The sequence below is a fragment of the Molothrus ater genome, chromosome 8 (genome assembly GCF_012460135.2).
Source record: "Molothrus ater isolate BHLD 08-10-18 breed brown headed cowbird chromosome 8, BPBGC_Mater_1.1, whole genome shotgun sequence".
Taxonomy (NCBI): domain Eukaryota; kingdom Metazoa; phylum Chordata; class Aves; order Passeriformes; family Icteridae; genus Molothrus; species Molothrus ater.
Window position 1 is genome coordinate 19,622,346 of NC_050485.2, and position 27,018 is coordinate 19,649,363.

The 27,018-nt window shown below is 41.0% G+C and overlaps 1 protein-coding gene across 2 annotated transcripts in view; it reads left to right on the forward strand.

Annotated features, from left to right (window-relative positions):
* The first annotated feature begins 2,696 nt into the window (after positions 1–2,696).
* The window catches only part of TBC1D12 (TBC1 domain family member 12), a 41,473-nt gene continuing 17,151 nt past the window's right edge, over positions 2,697–27,018 (forward strand). Inside the window, exons 1-3 of one of the 2 annotated variants that reach the window (XM_036385299.2) lie at positions 2,697–3,586; positions 19,801–19,924; positions 26,588–26,644. In XM_036385299.2, the coding sequence (XP_036241192.1) occupies positions 2,772–3,586; positions 19,801–19,924; positions 26,588–26,644 (996 nt within the window). In that variant the 5' untranslated portion in view covers positions 2,697–2,771. The remainder of the gene's footprint in view (positions 3,587–19,800; positions 19,925–26,587; positions 26,645–27,018) is intronic. The other variant, XM_036385300.2, reaches the window with a different exon arrangement.

Sequence of the window (27,018 nt, forward strand, 5' to 3'; positions counted from 1 at the left end):
GGTAACTCTCTGTCCAGATGGATTTAATGATATTTAAACCACGAACATTTGGATACATTGGAGTCTTTGGCTTTTCTGTATTTTGATGGTGATAGCCAGAAGGAAACAGAAGTCTATATATAGGTATATAATCTAATTTGCCCTGTCTGGCAGTGGGAAACATGGAGGTTACATGGAAGGAGAGTCTTCCAGTGACTGTTAATAATCTGGAAAGGTTCCTGGTGCCCAATAGAGCAATGACAACTACAGCTTAGCCTATAGCACTGTTTTTGGCACTGTTTGAACCACCACAAGCATAAACATACTCAAGCAAAGTAATACAGACTGAACTGCCTTAATACAGGTATACAGAGTGTTTGATCCACAGGCAGTGTAATTTAATTCTAGGACTGCAGCAGGACTGGGAGTGTGCCAAGGAGAAGCTTTCAGTGTGCAGGAGTCTGCCAAACAACTAAATGAATTGTTAGTTACACTCTGCGATGAGATCTTGTCCAGAGGGCTTTGTATTAAACATGCAAACTGCTATTAGTGGGCTGCAAGATGTTCTTTCCAAAGCAGCATTTCCAAAGGAGTGAAAGCCTTGGGAGTGAACTGCCAGAGATCACAACTATATTGTAAATAGAAGAACATCTGAGGTTTTGGGAGCCCTAGGGAACAGCTCTTCCTATACATTGATTTGAGGAAGCCATTCCATGTTTTAATTACAGAAGTAATGAAAAAGCTCTGAGAAACCATCAGCTGTGTATTGGTTATGGTGTACCTGTTACAGTGGGTATTTCAGTGAGCAGCATTGATTGCACAAGAGTTAGACTAATATTTGAATCCTTGTTATGTTGTCCTTTTGATAATGAGAAGTTAGTGGTGGGCTTATGAGTTACACAGTTTGTTGTTCGGGTTTTTTTACAGACTGCTGTTTTTTCTCAGTCTTTGGGAACAAATTATAAATTACAGTTTCTCATTCATAATCTGCTATTTAGTCCCACTTCTTCCCTGTGAATTGCTAACAACATTTTGCAAACTACCTGCTCGTCCTTACTCATTCAAATCAGACTGAGCTGAACTGGCTGAACATTTGCCTGATGAGGGGAAGTGCTGAATTAATTCCCTGCTTTGTTTTGCTTGTGTGCACAGCTTTTGCTTTACCTGTTAAACTGTCTCAACCTATGGATTTCCTTAGTTTTACACCCCCCAATCCCACGGGGAGATTGAGTGAATGGGTGTGTGGGCCTTAGCTGCTGTCTGGGATTAAACCACAGCAGTCCTGGAGGTGGAAATCAATGCAAATCCAATGAACCAAATGGTCTTATTTTGTGCAACACAATATGCTATCCTTTGGAAGCCCTGGCACAATTACCAGCTGTCCCTGCTGCACTGACTGAAATTGGTGCGGCACAACCCAGCCCTATGTCACACCCTCAGGCCAGTCTCCATTTCACTCAGCTTGTTTAACATCTAGGAATGCTTTGCTGCTGCTGCATTAATGAAATCACTGAGGGTCTGTTCAAGGGTGACACTGCCATAGAGCATCCCAGGTAAACAATGCACACTCTGTTGAGAATGATCACAGACACTCTCTGGATCTGAGTGTTTCCTTAAACCAGAATTTCTCTGGTAAAAGCTGGAGAGCCTCTATAGCACCTAGGATGTATGCCCACTCAGCAGGCAGAGTGATCAGTCTCCATGTGTCTGAGATGACCCAAATCACGGTGGAGAACAAAAAGCCTACCATCTTAGTTACAGCAAAACCTTAATTAGAAAGCTTTAGCTAACAAAAAAGCTTAATTAGTTCATCTTTGTTAATGGTTTCTTTTGACCAAAGTAGCATACAAAGTGTTCTCACAAGCAGTTCAGATGTCATATTCGAAGGATAGGCAATCCTGGAAATATTTATTGGGCACTTGAAGTCTCTTTACCTCTTCTTTGACTTGTGGCCTTGCTCTCCTGCCGGGCCGAAGGGACTGTAATAATTTGGTTTTTCTCTGAGAAATGTGGTGGGAAACAGAGCTGACGGGACCCGTAAATGCCCTCCATCCGCCTCTCCAGCGTTAACCAGAGGAGTTGTGACATCCCATCCCTTGCTCAGGAGAGGATTCACCCCAGGATTTCGAAGTGCCGATGTCATTTCCCTTTTCTCCCCGTCCCGTTTCCCCCAGAGCTCAGGTAGGTCCCGTCTCCTCCGAAAAGCGATGCTGCCCTGCCCTGCCCGTCTCTCGTGCCCACAGCCCGGCCGCCGCGGGGGCAGCGGTGCCGGGGCTCCCCGGGCCCTCCGCCGCGCCGCTCGGAGCCTGCCTGTGTGCAGTGCGTGTGCAGCCGGGACAGTTCGCTCAATCCCAGCCCGGGCGGCTCTGGGGCAGGGACGGAGGGATGAGGCGGCCGGGCTGAGCTTTCCGCAGCCGCGGCACATCGGCGGAACGCGGTCCATGCTGCCAGCCCCTAGGCGGAACACGGTACCGGGGGCGCGGCGCGGCCTCCACAGCGCCCCTGGCGGGCGAGGGCCCGTCTGGGTGGCATCTCTATGGTTCCGGGTGCGGCCCTGCCGGGAGGGCGAGCGGGCGGGCGCTTCCTGCCCGGCCTCTCTATGGTGACTTTCCGGGGGGAAGGGCCGCCGCCGGCGCCGCGCGCCTGCGTGTGCCGGGCCCGCCCGCCCCCCGCCGAGGCCGCTGCCCGACGCGCAGAGCGGCGCCGGCTGCCAGCGCTCGCGGCGCCGCCGGTGCGGAGGAAGGCGCGCGCGCCCCGGCCCCCGCCGCGCCCCCGGGGCTCCGCGGCGGCAAATGGTGGGGCCGGACGATGCCGGAGCTCCGGGCGGCGCAGCCGTGTTTCCCGCGGGCCGGCAGGAGGCGGCGGAGGAAGAGGCGGCGGAGGAGGAGGAGGACGGGGAGCGGGATGGGAGCCGGGGCTCGAGCCGGCGGAGCGGCGGGCCGGGGCAGGAGCGGCTGCTGCAGCGGTACCTGGCGGCGCTCGGCCCCGCCGCGGCGGCGAGTGGGAAGCGCTGCCCTGAGAAGCCCGCGAACGGAGCCGCCTGCGCCGTGGGCCCCTGCGGGAGGATGACCAACGGGGACGTCGGCTTCCTGCTGCCGCCGCAGGAGCCGCCGCCGCCACCCCCTCGGGCAAGACGGGATGAGCCGGGGCCGGAGGAGGAGGAAGCGAAACTGCAGAACGGGGGCTTCCTCTCCTGCCCGGCGGGAGGCGTCCCCTTGGGAACCGCCTTGGAAGAGCCGCTGAGGAGCTGCCGGCTGCGGAGCGAGGCGGAGCGGCGCGGGGGGGCGGCGGCCGAGAGTCCCTCGCCGCCTCGCAGCCCGGGGGGCGACGCCGGCAGCCGGGCGCTCGCCGCCCCCGCCGCGCGGACCTGCTGGGACCGGGCAGAGCCCGCTGCCCTGCCCCCGGCGCCCCTCGGCTTCACGGACGTGAACCTGAACTCCCGCAACACGTACGAGGTGAGCCGCCGCCGCAGCGCCCCGGAGCACCTGCCCCACGGAGGGACCGCGCCCGCCGAGCCGGCCCCGCCGCCGCAGGAGCCCGCGGAGAGGGCCCGGCACCGGGTGGGCATCGCCGGCGCCGGCAGCAGCTTCGCCGAGTTCTTCACCAGGTAAAGGAGCCGGCGGCGGGGCCGGTGAGGCCGTGCCCGGCAGAGCCTGGGGCCAGGGGGATGGATGCGGGTCTGCCGGCCGGGTCACGGGCGGCCGTGGGCTCTTGTGCAGGAGCGGGGCTCGGGGCAGCAGGGTCTTGCACGAATTCCGACCCTGACGAGCTCTTTCGCTAGCAAGCAGATACTCTTGGGGCAGGATAGAGGCTTTGGACGCGACAGTAAGATGATAAAGACCCTTTTACTACTACGAGCTACATGGACTTCAAGCTGGAATTTGCTTCCTGTACCAGGGCATATCGCTGTCTGAACGATCACAGTGGTACTCATTAAACCGCTTGGAGAATAAAGTGGAAGTTGGTGGTGGTGGAAACGCCTTTCAAATCGTCGTGGAAATTGCCAAGTGTTATAAAGCATTTCCTACTTGTTGACGGTGTAGATAGTTTACTTATTTAGTTCTAAGTGTGGTGTTGAAAACTTCAAGGACTATGCTTTGTGCTTGAATTGAATTGTGTTAAGTTTCTAGCACAAAACCGAAAGCTGTGGGACATCCAGCTTTGTCGCCTAGGGTCTCTGTCGCATTACTCACTCTTTAGCATACTACACAGGAGGTGCAGCTGGACCATAGTAATTTATAGCACACTCTATATAATTTCCAGCAGTTTTAAGTCTCCCAAACCCAGGAGTTATAGTTGTTGTTCAAGTCGCTGATAGGACAGTAGGTCTCTAAGTGTTTTAAGATGACAGAATAAGATTAATTTATTAACTGAAGAATTGAGATGGGAGAGGTTTGATCTCAAAGTGGGATCCCAAATGGAGAAATGGGCTCCCTCTGCCAACTCTCAGGAAAGGGGGAGATGGTTTCTTGAGGATAAAAATAGTAGCAGTTGAAGAATAAGTTCTGTGCACACACTTTGTTTCAGGGATGGACTGAGAGATTCCTGCTATTCCATATTAGTGATCTTCCATCCCATGCTTTCGTTCCTTTTTCCTCATGTTATGTGGACTGCAGTATATGTATGAGAGTAGCTCAGTTGGTTGGAGAATGGTGCTAATAAGGCCAAGGTTGTGAATTCAGTCCCTGTCTGAGCCATTCACTTAAAGAGTTGGACTCGATGACCCTTTTAAGTCAGAATATTCTGTGATATTACCTTCCTTTTGCCTCACTACTTGAGCACATCTACCAGTAACATTTATGTTGTTGCTTTTTGCCCCAAATCAATAATTGATTGAAATTATGGAGCATTTTCCTCATAGATGCTGTGGTTTAACCCCAGGTAGTAACTAAGCACTACACAACTTCTTGTTTTCCACCCCTTTCACCCCTGGCCCCTGTGAAATGGGAAGAAAAATCAAAAGTAAAACTTGTAGGTCGAGATAAGAAAAATTTGGTAATTTAAGCAAAGTAAAATATAATAGTAAAAATTATAATGATAATATAAAGAAAAGCCTGAGTGATGCACAACACAATTGCTCACCACCCACTGATTAGTGCCAGACCCTTTCCCCACACACTGATCAGCCTCTTCTGGGTAACTCCCTCAGTTTATGTTCCGTGCATTAGGTTTTTATAATGTGGAATCCTTTTGGCCAGTTTGGATCACCTGTCCCAGCTATACTCCCTCTCAGCTTTTTGTGTGCTTCCTCACTGGCAGAGCATGAGACACAGTCCTTGACTTAGGATAAGCACAACTTAGCAACAAACAAAACATCAGTGTGTTATCAACATTGTTCCAGTACTGAATCCAAAACAGAGCTCCGTACCAGCTACTGGGAAGAAATTAACTCTATCCCAGATAAAACCTGGACAATAGAAAAGTTTGAACTTGGTGTACAGCAGAAGTGGTCAATATAAATTGATATTTGCTGGTTTTAGTAAAGGCTTGGGTAATAGATGAAAAAGTGTAATTGCTTCTATCCTGACAAAAGCTATAGTACAGACACCTCAGTGGAAGAGTGGCTCTCAGGAAATCCCATTTCACAGTGCCTGACTGGCCCAGCTGGCTGTGCCTCTGGTGCATTTGGCCTGGTGAGCAATACTGGCTACCTTCTGTTCTGCCTATACATTCATAAAAGAGCCTTAGTTACAGTTGATTTAATCTCATAAGCCAAAATGAGATTGACTAATGAAAACTTCCAGTGATTTTCTTTGAAAAAATTTTCAAACTTGTCTTGCTTGACGGATTTGTCTCTAGATAAATAAATACTAGAATGGGTAATATCCGTTATGAAAAGTGGTAATAAAACTTTTATAACTTTTTCAGTAGTTAGTTCTTTTCTTCTGAACCTGTAATTCAAAAGCTTAGACTTCTCACTTTTATTTTAAACTGTCCAGATTAATTCAAAGTTGCCAATGTAAGTGGGTTATCCTATAGTTCTTAAAAAGAGGATGTCAGTAATAAGAACTGAAATGGTATAAAAAATTGTCCTGTGTTTGAATGTTTGTAGCAACTCTACTTCCTTAAGTTCTCAGGAGAAGGTTGCTTGTATTTGTGAATGTGCACGGGCTCATAAATGATGTTGCTCCCCAGAGTTTGAGTTGTACCAAGTGGCTGTGTACCTGAGAGAGAGCAACTCATTTGTGTTTTGTCAGAGTGTAGCTGCTCCCACAATGTAAAAAAAGAAAACCCAAAAGGTACTGGATGTGCTACATGGGTAGCCCAGCAACCCATGTATCTAGGATGTTTTGTGCTTGTAATGCTCTTTGTTGAGTTTGCAAACTGTCTAAAATTTGGTATTTCCCATTGTGTTTTTCTAATAGCCATAATTATATGGAAATGATTCTAAAAGCTGGACATTTCTTGCAGATACTTAAAAAAGAGAAGGCAAAGGAAGTCCTACTGCCTTCAGCTTTATTGTTGTAATTGCCGTGACCAAACAGCTTGATCAGACAGATCTGGGTTAGGAGGCTGCTGTTTCCAGCTGTTCCAGCTTGTTCCCAGCTCTTCAGTTATCAGAATGACCTGCTTCATAGTTCTTTGAAATAATCCATGTTAATTGTCTGTCTTCATTCACTGAACCAGAGAGAAAACTGATGAGGTGAGGTGGGGGAAAAAGCAAGCAGCTGTCATCAGATGCATCTTATCCAAACTCTGTGACAGGGAGAGTGGCTGTGCCCTTGAGATTGTCATTAATAATTACTTTAAGATCCTGAGAAAGTTTGCATTGGTGACTAGGACCTTTTTTTCAAGTAAGTATTAGGTTTGATATATGGCCTTGGAATCTTAAGTTGTATTTCTGCCAAATCATTAAGCCTGTCAAATCAATACTAACAACTTCTAACAGAAAAATAATTGGTTTTGCTGTACATCTTGTTTTTCTTCACATGTGAAGTAGGATGCCACAAGTAGATCAGTATGTGGAGCAGAGTGTCATGGCAAGGAAAATTGCATGGCTATGGTCAGTTGTATCCACTGTGCTGCTGTTTTGGTCAGAGCCATAAATGGCTTTTTGGAAGTCATCTGTTGCTGCTTTGTAGTCCTGTAGTGTATAATTCATAATGCAGTCATATACAGGCATTGTACACAGCAGCTTACAAGGGCAATGCTCTGTTCTTGGGTTACTGGATCCCTGTTGGGTGCAGAATGGTTCAGTGAGCAGGAACATTGCATGGACAGTTGAAGTAAAGCCATGATTATTACCTTGACTACAGTATGCTCTAAATGTGCTGCTTTTGGGGGCAGAGCAAAACAGTAAACCAAAAAGGTCAAGCAGCAGCAAGTAATCCAGGGCTGAGAGCAAGACTCGATTCTGAACCTTTTCTAAAGATGAATTCTACTTCATAGTTCTGTAGGTAGGTATCAGCCATCTTTTCAGCTTGTGTAGATATTGTACCTTTCTGAATTGTGTATTTGCTAGACAAATTTAGGTATCTGGTAGTTGGCAAAGTTTTTTATTCCTTGATTCAAAGCATACTGTTGACAACAGTGATATTTGCTTTTTTAGTAGTAGAGCACCATTTTTCCAAGCACTTGTGTTCCAATATTCACCTAAGATTCACAATGAGATTAATTCATAACTGCCACTTCTTGCAGGTCTTTGGAGTGTGCTGTGAGAAATAGGTGTAAGGGTTTACAAGCATGTATGGCTCGTTGGCACACATATTCTTATGGAAAATGTCTTTAGTCTCTTACTTCCTTCATTGCCCAGAGTGATTGTGTTTGTTGTCCAGAAGTTTTGAAAAATACTCACTTGAGGAGGTGATGGAAAGTCAAAAGAAGTCAATATTTGTAGGCACAAAGCACTAAGAAATCACTGAAGCTCACATCTTTGTCTCCCTCTTTGTAAACACAACCTTGAGTAGGTAGTCCTTCAAAAGCTGCTGATCTTCTTGCCTTTACAGATGTCCTTGGCAGAGACTGGAAGGTTGCAGGGAGGCTCACTGAGTATTGTCACTCAGTACACAGTAGTGTCTCTAGCTATGTAGTTTATATTTCAGTTTATTACAAAGTACCACTTGCAGCTTTTTGCACTACGTAGGCATCTACTTAGATGGGTCTTGTGAAAGTTTAGTACCAGAATTAACATTTCTCTTGGAGAAAAGCTCTGCATACATAAATCATCATGAAACTTCAGGGGATGTACTGGGCACCTATGGAGAAGAAAAATCTTTAGTGGACTTCTGATCAAAAATGAATCAAGTGGGAACGGGTTGTCCTTGTGACAGGTCTTCTAAACCTTCCATTCATGTAAAGATAAGAAAACAGATTGATGGGGTCACTTCACAGTGCTTAATTTCTATTCTGCTATTGCCTGTGCCTGTATCTTGATCAGATCTTACTGAAAAAAACCTGCGTGTTTTATTTTTGATTTTGGTGTTGGTTTTACATTGTCCAGATTAAAACAAACCGAATGAAAAAAAGTAACAGCCATACTGTCAATATATATTGAAAGATGATTACAGAGAAGAGTTAAGGGAATACATAAAAGCTTCCCTGAGAAATCATGAGAGCACCCTTCTCCCTTCTGTTTTTGGCTGCAGTTGTTTCTGCTTTCTATAAGTAATTTTGTAACTTAAGGGAAGAAATGGATACATATAATTGCTTTGAATTAAAGCTGATTGGAGAAAGTAAGCAGGAGTACCTGGACCCTAATATGTGGGCAACTTCAAACAGTACTCTTTTTTTCCTGAGTTAGAGACATAAGTAACTTGATAAAATAGGATATGGCATTCATATTATCAAGTTGAGAAGCTCCTCTGTGGATTCTTCCTTGACATTTGTGAAGAATGATTTATTTTGTGACGTTGTGTTCACATGTTGACCAGCTTCTGACTTTCAGTGGGTGTTTCACCATAGATAAGATGCTTCGCACCCATGGAATCAATTTGGTTAGGGTGTCTGTTGACTAGCAAATCAAAGTGAAATTTCAGGAGCTCAAGCAGAAGAATGTTACGTTGATTTAATTCTGGATAGGTTTCAGAAGGCCATGTTGCTCCAGCTTCTGTCTGCAGCAAGTCTTTCCCCAGTTACCCCCTCAAGGAAAAAAAGCTGACTGAATAGATGTCAATTCTGAAACCTCCGATGTATAGTCTTCATCAGTCTGTAATGCCTAAAGTATTGTTAGCAATTTTTCTACTCTCTTTGGTTGATAGTGTAAAGGACAGTGTTATATTCTACACTGGTACATATATTTGCACTAGGAGTTTTGTAATCCTAGTATGAATTTTCATGAAGTAAGTTCTCATTAAACTAATGCTGTAGGGTTTTTTTTGTGGGGGACTGTGTGGATTTTTTTGAGCCAAACAGCTTAAATTGCTGTTTTGTATGCAGCAAACTGTTGGAATCATAGCTTGTTTTGTTCAGGACTGTTCTACAGAGGCATTTAAACTTAATCTGAAAGCATCTTCTCTTCTCCCCCTCCCCTTCATTTTGCTGAAGGCCTTTTCATTCATTGGTCTCTTCTGCTTATTTGGGGTCACAGGGTTTCTTACAGAGTATATTGAGAGTAGTGACAAAGTGAATGGAACATCTCTTCTGAATAGGCTATGACTAAAAGAAGAATGTTTTACATGGGAAATAACTACCAAAGGAGATCACTTAAATCACAGCTGGCCTCTAAGAAAATGATAGTTCTATGTTTTTGCTCTCTTGGCTGTTCCAGTTATTCATTAAGTTATTTTGTCCTGATTGCTTAAGAATAAAAAAGGAGTTTAAGGGTTTTTGGTCACATTTCATTCATGTCAATGAAAAAATTGTTACTCCTCTCTTCAATTTATTTGAACTACTGAGATGTTTACGATATAAACATCTGTCTTTTTTTATTTATCATAATTGGTCTTGTTTGTTGTTCAGCTGGGAGGGGACTAGGTTTATTGAACTGGGTGGTTGGCACTGCTTTAAACTTTGCAGCTTCTGTGTGTGCATCTTTTTATTATTGCTTTCTAAGGAAGTGAAGCACGGTTTCTGCTTCATCTCTCTAGTACTGCAGCCTGTTTCCGAGGTCAGTCAAACCTCTCAGAGTCTGAGAGAGCTCCAGCATAAAAATCCTACAGATTTTTGAATGAAGTCTGAACACAAGGAGAGCCTGCAGAAGAGACTGATAATTTGCCTCTGTATTTTCAGAAGCCAGTCAGCTGTGCAAGCCACCTGCAGAGCATTTTGCTTCTGGCTCGATATTGGGGTAACAGTCTGAAGAAGAGTGTGGCTGTTGTGTGGGTGAACTTATGACTTCAATTAGTAGAAAACTAGTTTTCATGGTCATAGATGAGTTTATTCTTTCAGAACTTCTGAGAGCCAAACACTCAGACTGGTGTTCTTCTGAATTCCTCTCCTGCTTTCTTATGGCCTGACTGAAAAGCTGTAGCCTAGAGGAGTACTTTCCTACAATTTTTCTCCCTTCTCCAAGGTACTCCTTTATTAAGAAGCTATGTTCAGTTTCCATTGTTATGTTGGGTGCACATTGTAATGTGCTCTTGGGTAAGTGAAAGAGTGTCTTTTGATCCTGTAGCATAATAAAAGCTTCCTTGTTGGCTCCCCTTGCCTGTGACATTTGTTGGTCTAAGCTTCCTGAAGGCCAGCTGTAGAATAGGTAATCTAAGCTTAGCTGTGGTCAGGCCTCAGACCTTGGAAAGTTCTGTCCTGTGTGTGTTGCTTCAGCTGCCTAATACATTCATTAATGTAGGATCTTGTCTGTCTGCTGCTGGGCAGTAATGAAGCAGTTTGTGTGCTGGATGCCAGAATGCTTTAAAACTCAAGCAATCCACTTGCTATCAAAGGTATTTGTGTGGTTGGCATCTGTCTGCCTTAGGTAGCTGAGGGAACTGGGGTGGTTTGGACAAGAGAAAACTGAAGGGAGACCTTGTCATTCTACAAATACCTGAGAGGAGGTTGTAGTGACATGGGTGTCAGTTTCTTTTTCCACTTATCAAGTGATAGGATGAGAGGAAACAGCCTCAAGTTGTGGCAAGGGAGGTTTAGGTTGGATATTAGGAAAAGCACCATCACTGAAAGGCTAGTCAAGCATTGGAACAGGCTGCCCAAGGAAGTGGTTGAGTCACCGTGCCTGGAACTGTTTAAAAGTCATGTAAGTGTGACACTTAGGGACATGGTTTAGTGGTGGTCCTAACAGTGCTGGGCTAATTGTTTGACTCAATTATCTTAGAGATATTTTCTAACCTAAATGATTCTATTATTGCTTTTTCTTGTTGTAAACTGTGTTTTGCAAATTGCTTGCTGTTCCTCAAATTCTGTAAGTAGTGGAGTGGTAGATTGGAAAATTTCTTCCTCATGTTTAGAAAAGATGTCAGGCAAAACTGAATTAAATCAGTCCCCTGCCTTCTTCTATCAGCTAATAGATCAAAAATTAATTCTTGTGTTTTGTAGTATTTCTGCAATTGATCACCGAAGCAATGACAAAATATATTGCTAGTTGCAATATATTGCTAGCTGCAATTGCTAGTTGCAGCTGAAACCCAATGCACTGAGTGACTGCAAAAGTGCTCCAGTGCTTGTAGTGCTACATTGTGCAATCGAGTAGTTGACAGGCACTCTGTCAGGCACCAGAAAGGAAAAATATTAACTGAGCCTTAACCAGGCTGGTCAGAGTTACAATCACCCCTGGGACAGTCTGCAAAACAAAACTCTGCCCTGTGTTTGAACTTCCAGTTCACAGACTTGTAGGCCATGTCACAGGCTGGAAATCTTTATCACCTTTGTTTTGAAAGCATACATTGTATAGAAACATTTGAACTATAGGTATAGTGATTGCCCTGATAAAGCTGGTGAGTTTTGCCTTAACTGAAAGTGAGTCACATCTAGAGCAATTTCAGGTGCTTTGTTTAACTGAGTTGTACTTTGTGAGATATCTTGGTGAGCTGACTGAAGAATTTGTTATTGTCCGGAAACAAAGGAAATGTTTCATCCCTGCTTCTGGTATTTATATGATCCTCTGTGAGCTGCTGTTGCTCATTAAGCTGGAGAGTGAAAAAAGTGTTGATGGTTTTCTGTGGGACTAGTGAGCTGGATTGACTTGCAGGGTATGGAGGGTGTGGGAGCTGATGCAGCAGAAGGGATTGTAGGACATTACTGTGCAAGGAGGAGAAATGCACTTCCCCATTATGTGGGTTTGTGGGAGGAAGGGCACTTGTTCCTCAAGCATTGTTTTGCTTGGAGTATGTTGCTCATTAAGTAATTGTGACTTTGATGGATTAGATATTCCTGGCCATACAAAAAATACCAGAAAATACAGATACACAGAATATCTGTAGTCAACTGGTAAAAATTCTCCACTTCTCGCAGCTGTGCTCTAAGACTTTGTTTTAAATGCTGTGGGTAAGAGACCTTTGATCATTATTAGAGAAGATTGACCATAGTGTTTGGTGTAGTGTCAAAATAGCTTTATAACTGCCTGATCAAATACGAAAATGATAGAACAGTCTGGCATAAAGCTCTGCTTTGCTACTTCACTCTGAAAAGTAAAGGTTGATTCTCTTCCTTTATTTATATTAAACCATTCTGAAATTTAACCCCATCAGTTAGCTTGCTTATGTGTCTGCTTATTTATGAATGTTTTTGAATGCTTGAACTGCTTGTAAAACTGACCTGGGCAACAGCTCTTTGTTAGGAGCAGAATGTAATCTGGTAAAATACAGTTTATCAGTGAGTGTTCTGTACAAAGTGTTCTGTAATACTGCTCAACGCTTTCAACTCTTAAAACTTCCCAAGTGTTTGTGTACCTGTAGTAAAACTGGTCTGCCAGCAGAGTTTGGAAAGCCACTTTGGGACTGGTATTCACTAGGAGCTTGATAAGAGAGTTGATATAATTAAGTCTCATCAGTGCAGTTCCATGATAGTTCCGTCAATCTTTGTCCTCTCCAAGACACCAGAGGCCACCTCCTTCCAGCTTCTCAATCCTTAGCTTGAGAACTGTCCTTGACAGTTCATCAAATTTCAGGTATACCTATTGTAGCCAAGGCTTTAGTTGATCACTAATACAAATGGAGACATACTTAATTTTAAAAAAATACTACAAGCTTGGTCTTGCTGAGGATGGTTGTTTTTCTGGGTACAATTTTTCATTTCCTTATTTTATTTGTTTTTATTGGAGGGGTGGGGAGAGGACAGAGGCCAAAAGCTTGCTTGTGTAGCATCTAAGGCTGCAGGTTTAGAGTATTGCAAACATTGAAGCTCCTTTGGAGAGGGTAGTATGGAATATTCTTTGAGTTGTCTTGGTGCAGAGAGTAAGAGGAGATCTTTACGTCTAGAAGGTGCTAAAACTAGAAACCTGTAACAAATCTGTGGTTGGGGTAATAAAATTACAAGAGAATCTATAATCTAGCTGCTGCTTGTAGCAAAATGGTGGAAAATGGAAACTGTAAAATTGGTTGGGTCACATCTCTTCCAATATAGGGCACAACTTTGAAACTTGTGCTGAGAGCAATCAAAAATGTGTTGGATCAAAATGGGCTGACACTTGAAGCTATTGAAATTAAAAATGTAGAATGCCTGTTGCTCTGCAGGCTTTGTAAGTGGCTAACCAAAAAGGTTTTATTTCCTTTCAATGATTCATTATTTATGCTTAGAGTTGAGTTACCTTTGTTTCTGCATGTAAATTATTGAAAAGTCTTGTTTAAAGCAGAGGGGCTAATTTTGCTTAATAAAGCAATGGGGTTTTTTTGTCTGCTGTTATTTCCAAATTATTTCACATGAGAGCATAACAGAATGGCCAAGACTCGGGTATGGAGAAGAATTCTGCTGTGTTCTTAAGCAGCTTTTGTGTGTTATGCCTGGAAAAGAGATGCCAATATGAATTAATAGTTCTTGTTATGTATTTGGCTGTGGAATATTCCATACAGAATATGGAATTGCAGGCATGTAGAGGTTTCCAGAATTTGTTCTAAAAGTATGGTTTTAAGTAAAAACAACTAATTTTAGGGTTTTCCATCTGTAAAAATGTATCTATAGCAATTCCTGGAACATGCCTCTTCTAACTCCTTACTAATACAATTCTCTGGGTAAAGATTGTTGGGTAAATAAGTCATTTCCTTATCAGCTCATCTTTCAGCTAATTCAAATTTCGACAAGTTTTAAGCATACACCTATTTTGTATGCCTGTGAAGCTTATTAATAAATTAGCATGGGGTGGAGCAAGAGCAGATGACATGTACAAGCAGAACTCTGTTCTTTGTGGGGATGCAAAATCAGTTGTTTTGTAATACAAACACAGTTTTTAATGACTTTTGTTACTGCATTCCTTTTACATGCTCTGAGGTTTTGTTGGAATCAGTAGAGTTTTAATGTTATTTCAGAGAAATTTAACTTCAGGGCTTTTAACTGTATTTTTGTAACTATATTAAAAACACAGAGAAAATGTACTGAGGTTTTTTTGTCCAACTTGGTGCTCATTTGTAGCATTACTTCTATGCTGGATTTCTCTTCTTTGTGATTCTGTGAGGAAAAGCTATGTATGATAGAGTGAGGATATTCTTGATGGGATGCTGATTCCTTCCTGTTTGTGTGTTGCTTCCCTGGATTTAGAATGATGCAGTTGTCTTATGCAGTGTTTACTAACAGGTACTAGGTGCTTAATCAAAAGGGAAATCTAATCAGCCTTCCTCAGACTTCCTCTGTCAGTTCTCGTGGCTTTCAAATCTTGTTTTCTCAGCATAACAATTCCCTGTTATCAAAGCTCTTGAAAGATGGGTGCAATGAGAAGAAATGATTGATGATGGAAGATGACAGTAAACCAGATTGTTGTGTGTAAAGTAAAAGTCAGAAAATATTTTGACAGTTAGCTTTTTTATCTAAAAAAAGTAACTTTTACTATGCTAGTATAACTTGAAGTCTCTTTTTGTAAATTATTGGGTAAACATTTTGAGCAAGCTCAAAGTTATCTTGTTAAGGATGAGAAATCAGAGAATAGTAGTTTACCTTTCAGCATTGAGATATAAACACAACATTGATTTATTAGTAAAATAATCCTAAATTATGTTTATTTTATTTGGAAAGATGTTTTTTTGTTGCCACACTATATGTGTGCCAAAGGTGCCCATAGTTTAGTGGTTTTGTTTTGGTTTTTGGGGTTTTTTTTGGTTGGTTGGTTGGTTGGTTTTTTCTGTTTTTTGTTTGTGTTGGTTTTGTGTGTGTGTGTTTTGTGTTGTTTGGGGTTTTTTGTCTAACATAATGCAGCATTTCAAATTAAATTAATTTTTATATTAAAATGAACTGTAAGGAAGCATACTTTCCTCATGTATAACAGTAGTGATGATTATAACATGGTTTATGCTCTCCTCTAAGACCACTTGAATTTTGCCATTTTTGTGTAGTGCAAGATGAATAAATTAGAGAAGAGTAGTCTCATTGTTAGTATGCTTTATATTGATATCCATCCTAATGGCTAAGGTGTAACTCCAGCCTTCCTCTACACCTGAAATCTGTCTATAGATCGGTGAAAGTGTCAGAATAGGTGAAGCTTGAGCCTGTATGTGCAGTTGTAATGAGTGAATGATTGGGAAGGAAAGCTGCTTAAGGTGTTGCTGGGATGCACAAAGCAGTAGAATGCTGCCAGCCTGTTGTTTGTGGCACACAGTGGAGTTGTACAAAGGGAAGATCCATGTATGTTATCTTTGTTGAAAGAGCTGTAGCAAAACGATGTGTAGCTTGAAACGAGGTTAGTTTGACATTTTTGGTCAAACAAAAGATTCTTGTCAGACTCCTGTTGTTGTGCAGAGGTCACTCAGTTATACCTAGAGGCAGAGTGCTGGAGATGGAGCTACCCTGAGCCATTCCTACCTGCTGCTGTTCAAAGCACTTCAGCTTTATTTGAGTGGCTGTTGTGCAAATACAGCACAGTCTAGTTTTGGATAAAATTTAAGATCAAGGTTGAAGTAATTGTCTCATATTTTCCAGTAAGTTCCTCTAAATCTTGGAAATCTGTTGTCCTCTTGACCTGTAGCTACTTGAAATCAGAAAGAAGTTTTTTGTGTTGAGATTTTTTTTGGGGGGAGGGCAAGTCAAAACCCCAAAGTAAATTAAAAAAATCACTAAAGTATCAGGTTCCACCTATCCCCTTCTGAGACTTAATTCTAATTGCATTTAGACTGCACTAATTAATCTTAAATAGCAACAAAAAAAGTGATTTCGAAAGCAAAAGAGGAATGGAAGCAAGCAATTTCGTTAGTAGAACATAGTGTTAATGTCACCTGTAGAAATTGCTAACATTTTTGAATTGCTGTACCACCAGTATGGTGAAATTTGCACAAACTATCCTGGGCACAGGCAGGAATAGTTGAAGCAACACAGTTAAAAATAAGGGGGAAAACCACCAGTCCTAGCTGTCATTACAGCTGTTGCAGTTGTGTGCTCACAGCCCACAGGTTTTTGTTTAGTGTAATCCAAACCATGTTAGCAAGAGATGTCTTGGTCTGTGCCAATAACTTCTCATTCTGTGGCACTTCATTTTGCTTTTGAGCTCTTCAAGGCACCTACTGAAACATTTTGGAGTGTCATTTGAGGGTGTTAATATGTGTTATATAAAAGAAGCAGGGAAAAAACCTTACAGCTTTCCCCTGGGCTTTTGTAAAGCAGAGCTTAAATCAATGAACTAATTTAATACTTCTATCCCATGGGTCCTTGCAACAGAAAGAATTGTTCAGTTCTAAAGCACAGACTCTCTTTTAATGAATTTTGAGGTTTTCAAATGGATTTTGAGATTCTGTACCAAAATGCTATTGACTTTTCAGCCATTTCAATAGTTGACTCTTCCCAGGATCAGTGAGAATCATGAATATTCTAAGCAGTAACAAATACATCAAATCTAGTACACTTCCTGCAGTTCAGTGAATGCAACTTGTAAGCATTCACAGATGCTGTTCCTTAACCCAGCTTTTGTAAAGCTTTGCTGCTGTCAAGAACACCTCAGATGTGATACTGTTCTTTGCCTAAACAATGTATTAAGAAGTGTCCTTCCATCTTCAGCAAAGCTTATTTGTAATCTCTCATTAATTTCTTTCTGATTAGAATTCCTGTGTGAAGTTTATTCTGACAGGATACAAAGTTTTACTAGCTCTTAGCCTTCACAAGAAACAGACTTCATTGAAATATGTGCTCAATAAAAGTTAAACTTCATTCCTTCCAGACTACATTAAAGAATGTTTGTTTTGATGTTTTATTTGTTTAAAAAACCTGAAAAATTAAATCTTGTAAAAGCCATGAGCATGCCTAAATCTTTTTGTATTGAAATATTAATTTAAAAAATCTGTATGTTTACACATTATTTTCATTTTAAAAGGAAAACCAGTTACCTGGTTGTTAATGAACCAGCTTTGATACAATGACAGATTGCCATCAATATTAAATGCATCTTTCAGCTTCTACATATGCTAGAGGCAGTGGAGTTCAACTGCCAAGTAACCCTGGTGGTTTTCCATAGTGTGTACAGAGACTGGGTGGTTATTGCTACCTGTGAAATCAAGAAAGATGCTCCAGAATGTACCTACCTGCATACCTGCTTTTGGGGGAAAAAGTCTGCTCTAATGAAGTTCAAATACAGCTGTTGCAGATTTAAGGGCAAGGCTGTGGGGTAGTGCAGAGTCTTTAGAAAACTTCTGTCTTGTTTTGTTGTTTATTCTTTGACAGCTCCTCCTTCCCTCCTGAAGACAATGTAAAGCACTGTGAAAAGTGCCCTTATGAAATGAGCCTTTGTTATTTATGTAAGCACACTTTTTTTGTCTTACAGAGTGGATCTGTTTATTTCACTAATAGTGTTCAGTTCTGGGATTGACTGAGGATGGTTTTTTTCAAGGCATGGGTACCATGGCTGGTCTTTTTCACTGTTCCTCCTTTCCAGGCTGTGTATCAGAAACCACTGTCTTGGAGCTTCTGAGCTAACTTGGATTCCACAGGGATGGATGAAGATATTACAAATTTCTCTGATGGGGACAGAGTTGTGGAATGTGTGGGTCACAACCAATGCTTCCTAGAACAATTTGTATTAAACTATTATTAGTAGCAATGGCTCAATTTCAATAATGGCAAACAACTATTCAAACCATGCAATCAGTTATTTCCAAACATGCTTTCCCAGTAATTGGTTGGAACAACATCTGGGAGACCTCCACAGAAGTGGCACAGTGTACTGGGGCACCAACAGATTCTATTCTCTTTTGTGGGCATTCCACAAAAATGTCTCATGGTGTTCTTGTCAATCAGGTGTGTGTGTAATCCTGTACTCCCTGCCTGCCTATAGCAATTGCTGTTTTCTTGAATGCAGTCTTTTAATTTTTTTTTTTAATTTTTTTGTCAAGCTGTTGATGATGGTAGTGAGTGGCAGTGGCCTCAAATGGAGTGAAGAGAGTCTTGGTGTTCTGCGTTTCTTTTTTTTTTCTGGATTCCATGGGACCACCAGTCTTGAGTTTAACAGTTTTTGGGAGGCTTCCATGCTCTATCAGCACCTACTTCTCCATCTCTCCAGCTTGCTGTTTGCTGGTGGCTAGACCCTCAACTACACACAAGCTCACAGGCTGTAGAGTTCATTCACACAGACTTGCACTGAAGGGATTTTTGACAGGCATTTGCTTGTTTCCCAAATAACAAAAAACATTCTAGGAACAAAAAAAATAGCTTGTATATGAAGACCATACAATGTCTTACAAACACTACAGTTCCTAATTGTAAAGCTATGCTGTCTGGCTAGAAGCCCTGACAGCCCTGGAATTTAAGAGCCCTGAACACTTTTCAGACAGATTGTGGTTGTTGAAGCATGCTCCTTTTATCTGGGCAAAGCTAGGAGACTGTTTGCTGTGCACAAACATGACTGCTTCCAATTTGAAAAGGAATTGTATTTTAAAATACAACAAATACATTAAGTGAAGAATAAATCTGAGGATGTCTTTTCAGAAGAAGAGTGTGAAGTTAGCTAGTTAACACTACAAAAACATCTTCCACCAAAAGTGCTCCTCTATTCTGTTCTCTGAGGTCAGCTGGTAAGCTTCCTGAGAAATAACCTTACAAGCTACTGAGCTTTTAATCCCTTTGTGGTAAGAGTTTCTGGAAAGTAACCTTCCAGTATTCAGAATAAATACACTTCTTTCATTTTTAAAGCACTTGTACATAACATGCTCTGTGGGAACTTGTGATTGGAGTCAAATAGTATAGCTGAGTATCTGACAAGTGGCCACCAACACGGTCTTGTGATGGTGGCTTTCTAAGAAGTAAGAGCAATGCAGTCATCTGCCTCTTTGGGTGTAATTGCTTTAGGCACTGATAAAGCTTGTCTGCCAAACTGAAGCTGTGTGATTGTTTCCTGGTTTTCTAGTCATGCTATGAAAGTTGAAGCCATGAAGATTGGTAGAAGTAATAATTCACCATTAAAAAAAATCTCTTTAAGTTACAGGGTGTTTTTCAGCTGTAGTAATTTTGTTCTCCAAATAAATCAAGAAGAAACACTTAAAACCAGCCCCAAATAAAAGTTTGAGAATCTGTGGTGTGCTGTTTATATATAAGGAAGTGCCTGCTATTACTAAAAAAAGGTCTGATAAAGTGGTTTAGAGGTAAAGTTGAGTGTTAAATACAAATATTAGCATCAAAGCACCAGTAATGAAAGATGCTCCACTTCAAATTAATTATTTGAAAGCAGAATGCATTTTGCATTTGCTGAGCAGTAAATCTCTACAGTTCACCCAAGTGAACTGGTGGAGAAATTGAAGAAATGTAAATAGGAACAATATGCTTTGTTTATATGCTTATAACAAACAAAACAAATCCATTCTCTCTTTTCAGAAACTTCTTCACTAAAAGGACAAAGGAACTCAAACCTCCTGTCCAAAGCGCTCCTGGTTGGAAGTTGTTTGGAAAAGTCCCACCCAGGGAAAACCTTCCAAAAGATTCCAAAATTATTCAGCAGGTGAGTAAACATCACACAACTCAAGGTAGGAAAATTGTAAAAATAAGATATAGGTACTGCATTTCTCTGCTGTTATAGCCACGTTGGTGTTATATGACCACAGGCTGCTCTGAGAACATTCTTTTGGGGCTTTACTTAAGTAATTTACTTAAGTAATTCCTTTACTAAGGAATTTGAGTTTTATGATTATTTTGCGATGATGATTCCATTGATGATTACATTCTTCAGTACATCTCAGTACTTATAAAAAGTACTTCCAAAAAGGTGGTAAATGTTCAAAAAGCACTTAAGCTGGTTTTATCAAGACATTAGAACTTGCATTAATTTCCCATAAAATTTTGTCTTATTTAACATGGTATGCTGCAATAGGACTCATTTTTCTATTGCCATCCTTGTCTGGAAGACTTCCTATATAGGTGACCTGTGACAAATTGCTTAGAATTCTGAAACGTGTAATCTTCTTTAAATTGAAGGTTTAATCTCACTGAAGATACTTTGTTGCAAAATAATACTGTAAATTAAACTTGGTTTTGAGCTACTGGAATTCTTCACAAAGACACCTCTGATTTCCTTCCTCTGTCACAAGGTTGCACTTCCATATAATTGTTCCTGTGGAATCTGTCTTTGATAAATAATACTAAAATATCAGTGTTCAAAGGGGAGCAATTGGTAACGTATCGTTACCGTAATGTTAGTGTGCAAACCTGAAGGTGAAAGATTTATTGACATAAGAAATGTGAATGTCCCCTGTGTTGGTTAAAACAGTAACTTGAATCTCTTGAGGGCTGCTCTCTCTGTCTGCTTTCTTAAATTCCAAATAAGCTGATGTGTTTGGCAGGTGTAAATGGCTGTGAATGAGGCAGTGTTCAGTTATCTCCTAGAAGGGGCTTTGTGGCAAAGAGGGCGTTTTGGGAGCAACCAAAGTCAAAAACTAGAGGATCTTTTTGAAGGACTTTAATGCAATGTGACTTGTGACCATGGGTTGAAACTATGTGACCTTTGAAGATCCCTTCCAACCCAAATTATTCTATGGTTTGTAGTGTGAAGTAAAATGAATGCTTTTTCTACGTTTTCAAATACAGTTTTCTTATTTAAGTGGTTTTCCTCTTCGGGTGGGAGAGGGCAAGGATTCTTGCTTTGCTTGCAGGTGCATGCTGTTGGCCTTGTGCTTGAAAATGCTGTGGTAAAATCCAGATGTCTCTTCTATTCTGAGAAATGGAGAATCTGCACAGTGTTACCTGTCACCTGCTTGCTGTTTTCTAGTAATGAAGATATTTGTTCTGGAGACCAAGTTATAATAGAATTGTTTGGGTTGGAAGGGAGTCCTGCTCTCCCTGCTATGGGCAGTCACCTTCCAGCAGACCAGGTTGCTCTAAGCCCTGTCCAACCTGACTTTGAACACTTTCAGGGATGGGGCATCTACAGCTTTCCTGGGCAACCTGTTGAAGATGATGATCTGAAGAAATAGTCCTACTTTCTTATTCTGTTTTCTCTCAGTGATGGTGTTTGTTTTAAACAGTAGTGTTTCTGTTTTTTAACTCCTCAAAGTGTCAGAAAAGCAAATGATTACAACAATGTATTATCTTTAGCCATGATTGAGTTGCTCCTAGTCATGTGGTTTGTGCTATAATGTTTTCCAGATTAGAGTCACTGTTGGATTTACATGATCTCGAGTGAAGTACCAGTCATAGCTAATAGTTTTAGCTTTCTATTTGGCTAAAGCATTCATGGTCTTTATCTAAAGCCTCATGATCTAAAAGATACAGTTATCAGTGGGGGAACCAGCTTGACAGTGTGCTCTACACACAGTTAGAGCTACATACCTAAGGAAATTTGATTTTAAATTGTGAAATGACCCCAGTGTCTCCATAATTAGCATATGTCAAATGTCTTGCACGTGTGTTTAAAATTTATTGTGTAGCTCCTTGTGCATATGCCTTTGAAGAAAAGCTGATGGTTTCTTTTCTCAAAAAATGTTGGAATTTGTTAAGCTGGTGATGGGTTAGAATGAATGTAGGCACAGTTGGTTGTTGAAGATCAGTGGGGAATAGCATCTTCACTTCAAATGGCGGACTGTAGTCTCTAGACTAATTCCTCACTAGGCTGGAGATGTGAGTGAAAACAATATAAGGCCTTCAAGAAGTTGATAGAAGTATGATCAAAGCTTAATGTGTTTTGTTCACATGGAATTCTGTGAATCTGTCAGGTTACTTCATAACCTACATGGAATATCTCTCCAAACTTGCACTTTGACTTTCTAAATCAGAGTGGAGGGATCAGATATGATTGAAACAGAAGCCTCACATTTCCCCCCAATTTTTTAGCTCTTTGTGGCCAGAACCATGGTTACTTCTTGTTAGCCAGCTTTTTAAAATGAACCTTAGGTGTAAGACTACAAGAAGATAGGAAAGCTGCCTGTGAGGGAGTTTATGGTAATTTATTATTAGCAATAAATCTTGCCATTCCTGAACATTATTTTTCATGGTTGGATTTTTTGGACCACCATCATGGTTTCACTTTATTGATGTCAGTGGCCAGCTTTGGGAGGGTGCAAATAAACCCTTGATTAAGGAAACTCAGTAATGAGTCAGCATCCTGCATGTAAAAGATGAGATCTTAAGAAGCCCTGTTGCAAGAAAAATTAACTCACAACAGGAAAAACTTTGCAATTAATAGGAGGAGGAAGTCTTTTGGATAAGGATAATACTTACATAAAAGTTTTATAGCAGTATCATGAAGCATGAAGTACTTTCCTATTAGTAAAACTGAGAAAAATTGCATCATTGTAGATGTATAGCCAAAAGACTGGTGGGGCTTATGTGTCCCTTTTCCATCCTGGCTGAAGGAAGCCTCCTTTGTTCTTTTTGTTATGGTAAGGATGATGTAGTAAATTGCTGATCACATTTAAATGAATGCTTGTGGCTTCCAGTCACTGTCTATCAACTAGACACTGCTCTATGGCAACTTCACCTCCAGAGAGGTCAGGTATTGCTTGTATTATCTTGAATAACCTCCAAGAAAATCTGGAAACTTCATTGGGGATACTGTTTCATTTACTGTTCAATAGGCATTTTTCAGATGACATGCCAGCCAGCTGTGCCTTCAGAGACTGCCTAATGAACATGATTGTAACTAATTTCTTTGCAAGCCTCCTAGCCCGTGTGGAAGATGATGAATGTTCCCGTGGCACGGCAGCCGGCGGGGTTTGCGGCACCGTCCGTGCAGCTGCGCCGCCTCGGGCGCGATGCGCTCCCTCAAACTGGGTCAGAGGTTGGAAGTTCTTGGCAGCTGCAGCTCCCCGCTCGCAGCTGCTGGCACGCTCATCTCTCCTTGGATTTAGAGCTGCCCAAGCAGGATGTGATTGAGGCCAACTCTTTTGCTGGACTTCTCCTTCCTCTGGGCTTCTTTCCTTCACTGGTTTTTTTTTTGAAAAGGGAAAACAACTCCCCAGGACTGCAAATGTCAAATGCATCTGATGGTTTTAGGAAGTGTGCCTTTTTTCATGAAATGCAGCTAATAAAACTAGCTATTATAAGAAGCATGTTGTCATTAATGATCAGTTTGGTAAAGTCTTTGCAGTCTGTACAGAAATCTGCTTTAAATTAGACTGTTGAAATACTTTAATGCAGAAGCATTTAAAGCAGAAACAGACTTGTGGGCTGATATATAACAATTTGGAATGTATTGACCAAAGTCCAGATTCTGTTTAAAAATGCAAGCACAATTTCAGTTTTTGTGCTTACAGTTAAAGAAAAGTGCTTTTAATCTATGATAAAAATTTTTTCTGAATATCAAATAATTAAGTTTACCTTATTTTATTAAGGCAGGCTTGCATACGATTTATTAATGTGTTTAAAGCAGTATGGTGGGTTTTTCATAATATGCCTGAATTAAAGTCAACTCAAAATATGCAATTACACATTGCAATATAAAAACCAAGCAAAACGTAGACCAAAATTGCTTAATCAGCAGTTTTAATAATGCTTCTCTCAGTGGCAGCCTTAAATGAAGTGGAAAAAAAAAGCTTCTTTTCTACTTAAATCTGACACACCATTAAAAGCTTGCAGTGATTTTAGCAGTGACTGCTTGTTCAGAAGTGAAGCCATCTTTTCCAATAGCTGTCACCTTGTGTACAAAATTGAAGGTTTTAATCTTTGACAGTCCATTAACTACTAGCTTTGACTGGGTCACTGTTGTACATCTAACCTCTGAAAATATGTTAGGGTGGCTCTGAAATATTTAGAAAAATGAAATACCTGAGGGCTAAAAAAGTGTCTTCACTTGAATATTTTTCCAATGTTGTTATCCCAGTCTGAGATCTAACGGAGAAATTGCAGTCATTGATTCGGCAGAATTCCTGTGGTCTCCCAGAGACAAGGGTTTTCAGAGGCTTCTCTTCAGAGGAACAGATGTGGTTTGAATCAGTTTTCATGTGATTCAAACATTTTGGCTTGCAATATTAACTCTTCCCTCCAGTCTTGGTTGTTAGAGTATAAAAGTGCACAAAGCTCTTAATGCTTATAAAATGTGTTTGTGTGTGTTTGTAAGCAAACCCAGGACTGACTGTCTCAGAGAAGTTGTTGAATGCTTTTTTACAGGAGTGGTTCTTAAGCAGATTGTTATTGGCTCACCTTGCACTACTACTGGAGAAAAAAAGAAAGGCAGTACTTCTGTCTGTTTGCCAGATACAGGGCAGAAACACATTGGTAACAAACTGCCTTGAAACAAGGACTGATAATAAATGGGGCTATTGGGTCTGACCTGTAACACCTGAATAACAATTTGCCTTACCAGAAGCAGTGAGAAGGCTGGGATGGTTTTCTTTGGTTTTCTTTTCTTAGATGCTGTAGCCCGTCAGATTCTCAAGAAATGTCCCACATCATTCAATTATCACATGTGTAGTCAGTAAAACATCTGTTCTAGAGGTAAACCATAGACATTCCCCAGTGTTTTAGATTTCTTCAGTGATTATCTTGTCAGTAACATGGTAGTGAAACTGGCAGGACCTCAGAGTGGCAGATGCTTTCTTTTGCTTTACATAAAGGCCATAAAATACAGTTCAGCTCCTACTGCCAGGACGTCCCAAGTTGCTTTGACAAGCCAGACTTGTTAAGGAGAACTTCTTACGATGTCAGTGCTATGTTGGTGGCACAAATGCATCTTCAGGGGAGTACCTTACAAGGAGGAATGGGATCAGTGTTTTGAAAATAACGTGGAAGTATTGACTCTGCTGATGTGAATTCTTCTGATTGCTGTTTTTTAAAAAGCAAAGTCTTTAACAACAACTACAATGAGTATTGAAGCAACTGTTCTCTTCCTAAGGCTTGAAAAAGAAAGCATGGGCATACATAGATATGTATTTTCATTTCTGTTCTGAAAGTTGCTGGATTTGGAGGAAACAAATAATATAAATTGAGGTAATAAAAATTATAGAACTTATTTTACTTTGATATGGTGGGACATTATATTTTATTTTTGGTCTTCTGGATTCTCTCTTTGTGGGCCTTTGAATTTCTTTAGCCAAGCATGATCTGTAGGATTTTTTCTTTTCTCAAAGAACTGAGCATTTGCAGGCTAAGAAGGCATGCTGCTGAGCTTGGGGTGCTGAGGAAGCAAAATCATCATCTAGGCAGGCTGTATTGAATTCCAAAAGGATAGGTTCAGGTGGTAAATCTGCTGTCTTTCATGGACATTTATTTAAAGTGTGAGATTGTGGGGGTTTTTTGTTGGTTTGTTTTAATATAAATCTTATCCTTCCAAGGCTAGTATGGTACTTCAGTATGGAAAAGGAAAAATAGTATGGCCAGGGAGAAGAAAGCCTTTAAAATGGTTTCTCTTATTCTGAACACTGCAGCTATGTTCTGTTTAATGATAAAAACCTTCTTTTCCTTCTTCCAGGCACTGTAATTCAAGGCTTAAAAGCAGTGGGCTTTGTTTGTCACACCCCCTACACCCCATCTTTTAGCTTGGCTTATCTTTCCATTATAAAACCAACTTTGACTTTTGATTGGAAATGTGCAGAGCTGCAGAGTGGTTGTACAGGGTCTCCTGTAGCTGGGCTTGCTTTTATACCTGGTTGCCTTGCTGCTTGAGTGGTGCTTAGAATCTTATTTATGATGGAAGTGACTGTTCCTCAAAGCATTACAAATACATCCTTGTTTTCACCAGCAAGGCTGAGGTATAGCCCACTTTTGAGCTTTAAATTTAGAAATACCAATGATAACATGACAGGGGACAATGTTTTGTTTCTCCTTTTTAATAGCATGTACCTTCCAAGGCTGTGGTTAAGTCAGTCTAATGTCTGTGAGTGGTGTGTGCTGGGGAGACACAGGGTGTATCAGGGACTGCCTTTGTCATGCATCTGAGAAGCACCATGGAAAAAATGTCCCTTAGGGCTGAGGGGCTGATTACTGAAAATATAAAACATCAATTAAACCAGAAGAACAATCCAGTCGATGTCTGTACAGACCTTGCACAAGTGGGAAGTCTTTGAATATGTGTCTGTTTTGAGGGCTGGAAAAGGAAGAGGAACAGACACATCCATGTTTTTTCAAACATAAATAGTCTACATGTGAATTTAAATTTTGGATTGCATATTGCTGTTTTGTAATGGTCTTTTCCTTTATTTATTCACTAAGGCTCTGCTTCTGTTTTTCTTATTAGGATGACAGTTCTGGCAGTCTTGCGTCAATATCTGCTCTCAGTCTATTAAACACAGGGGTATGAAATTTAATATATACTTTTTGTAGTTGTATTTGATGCCATGCATGGGACTGTGTAGCACTCATTAAAATAGTACAAACATCACATTTTCACAGTAGCATGAATATTTTATGGCACTAACCATCAACTCATTAGAAGCCATTAGCAAAATAAACAAGTTTCACATGTGAATCTCACTAACAACTTGAAGTGATTGAGAATTATTGTTTATTGTTTATATTGCATGTTCTTGGATAGCAAGAAATAGGTAATCATACAGCTTGACAGTAATTTACTTTCTATGTTTGCTGTGCCTCATTGCTTAATGGTAAATTTTTTGAAAGGCTAAATTTGTGATTTTTTTAACAACTTATTAAATTTGAAAATTTATA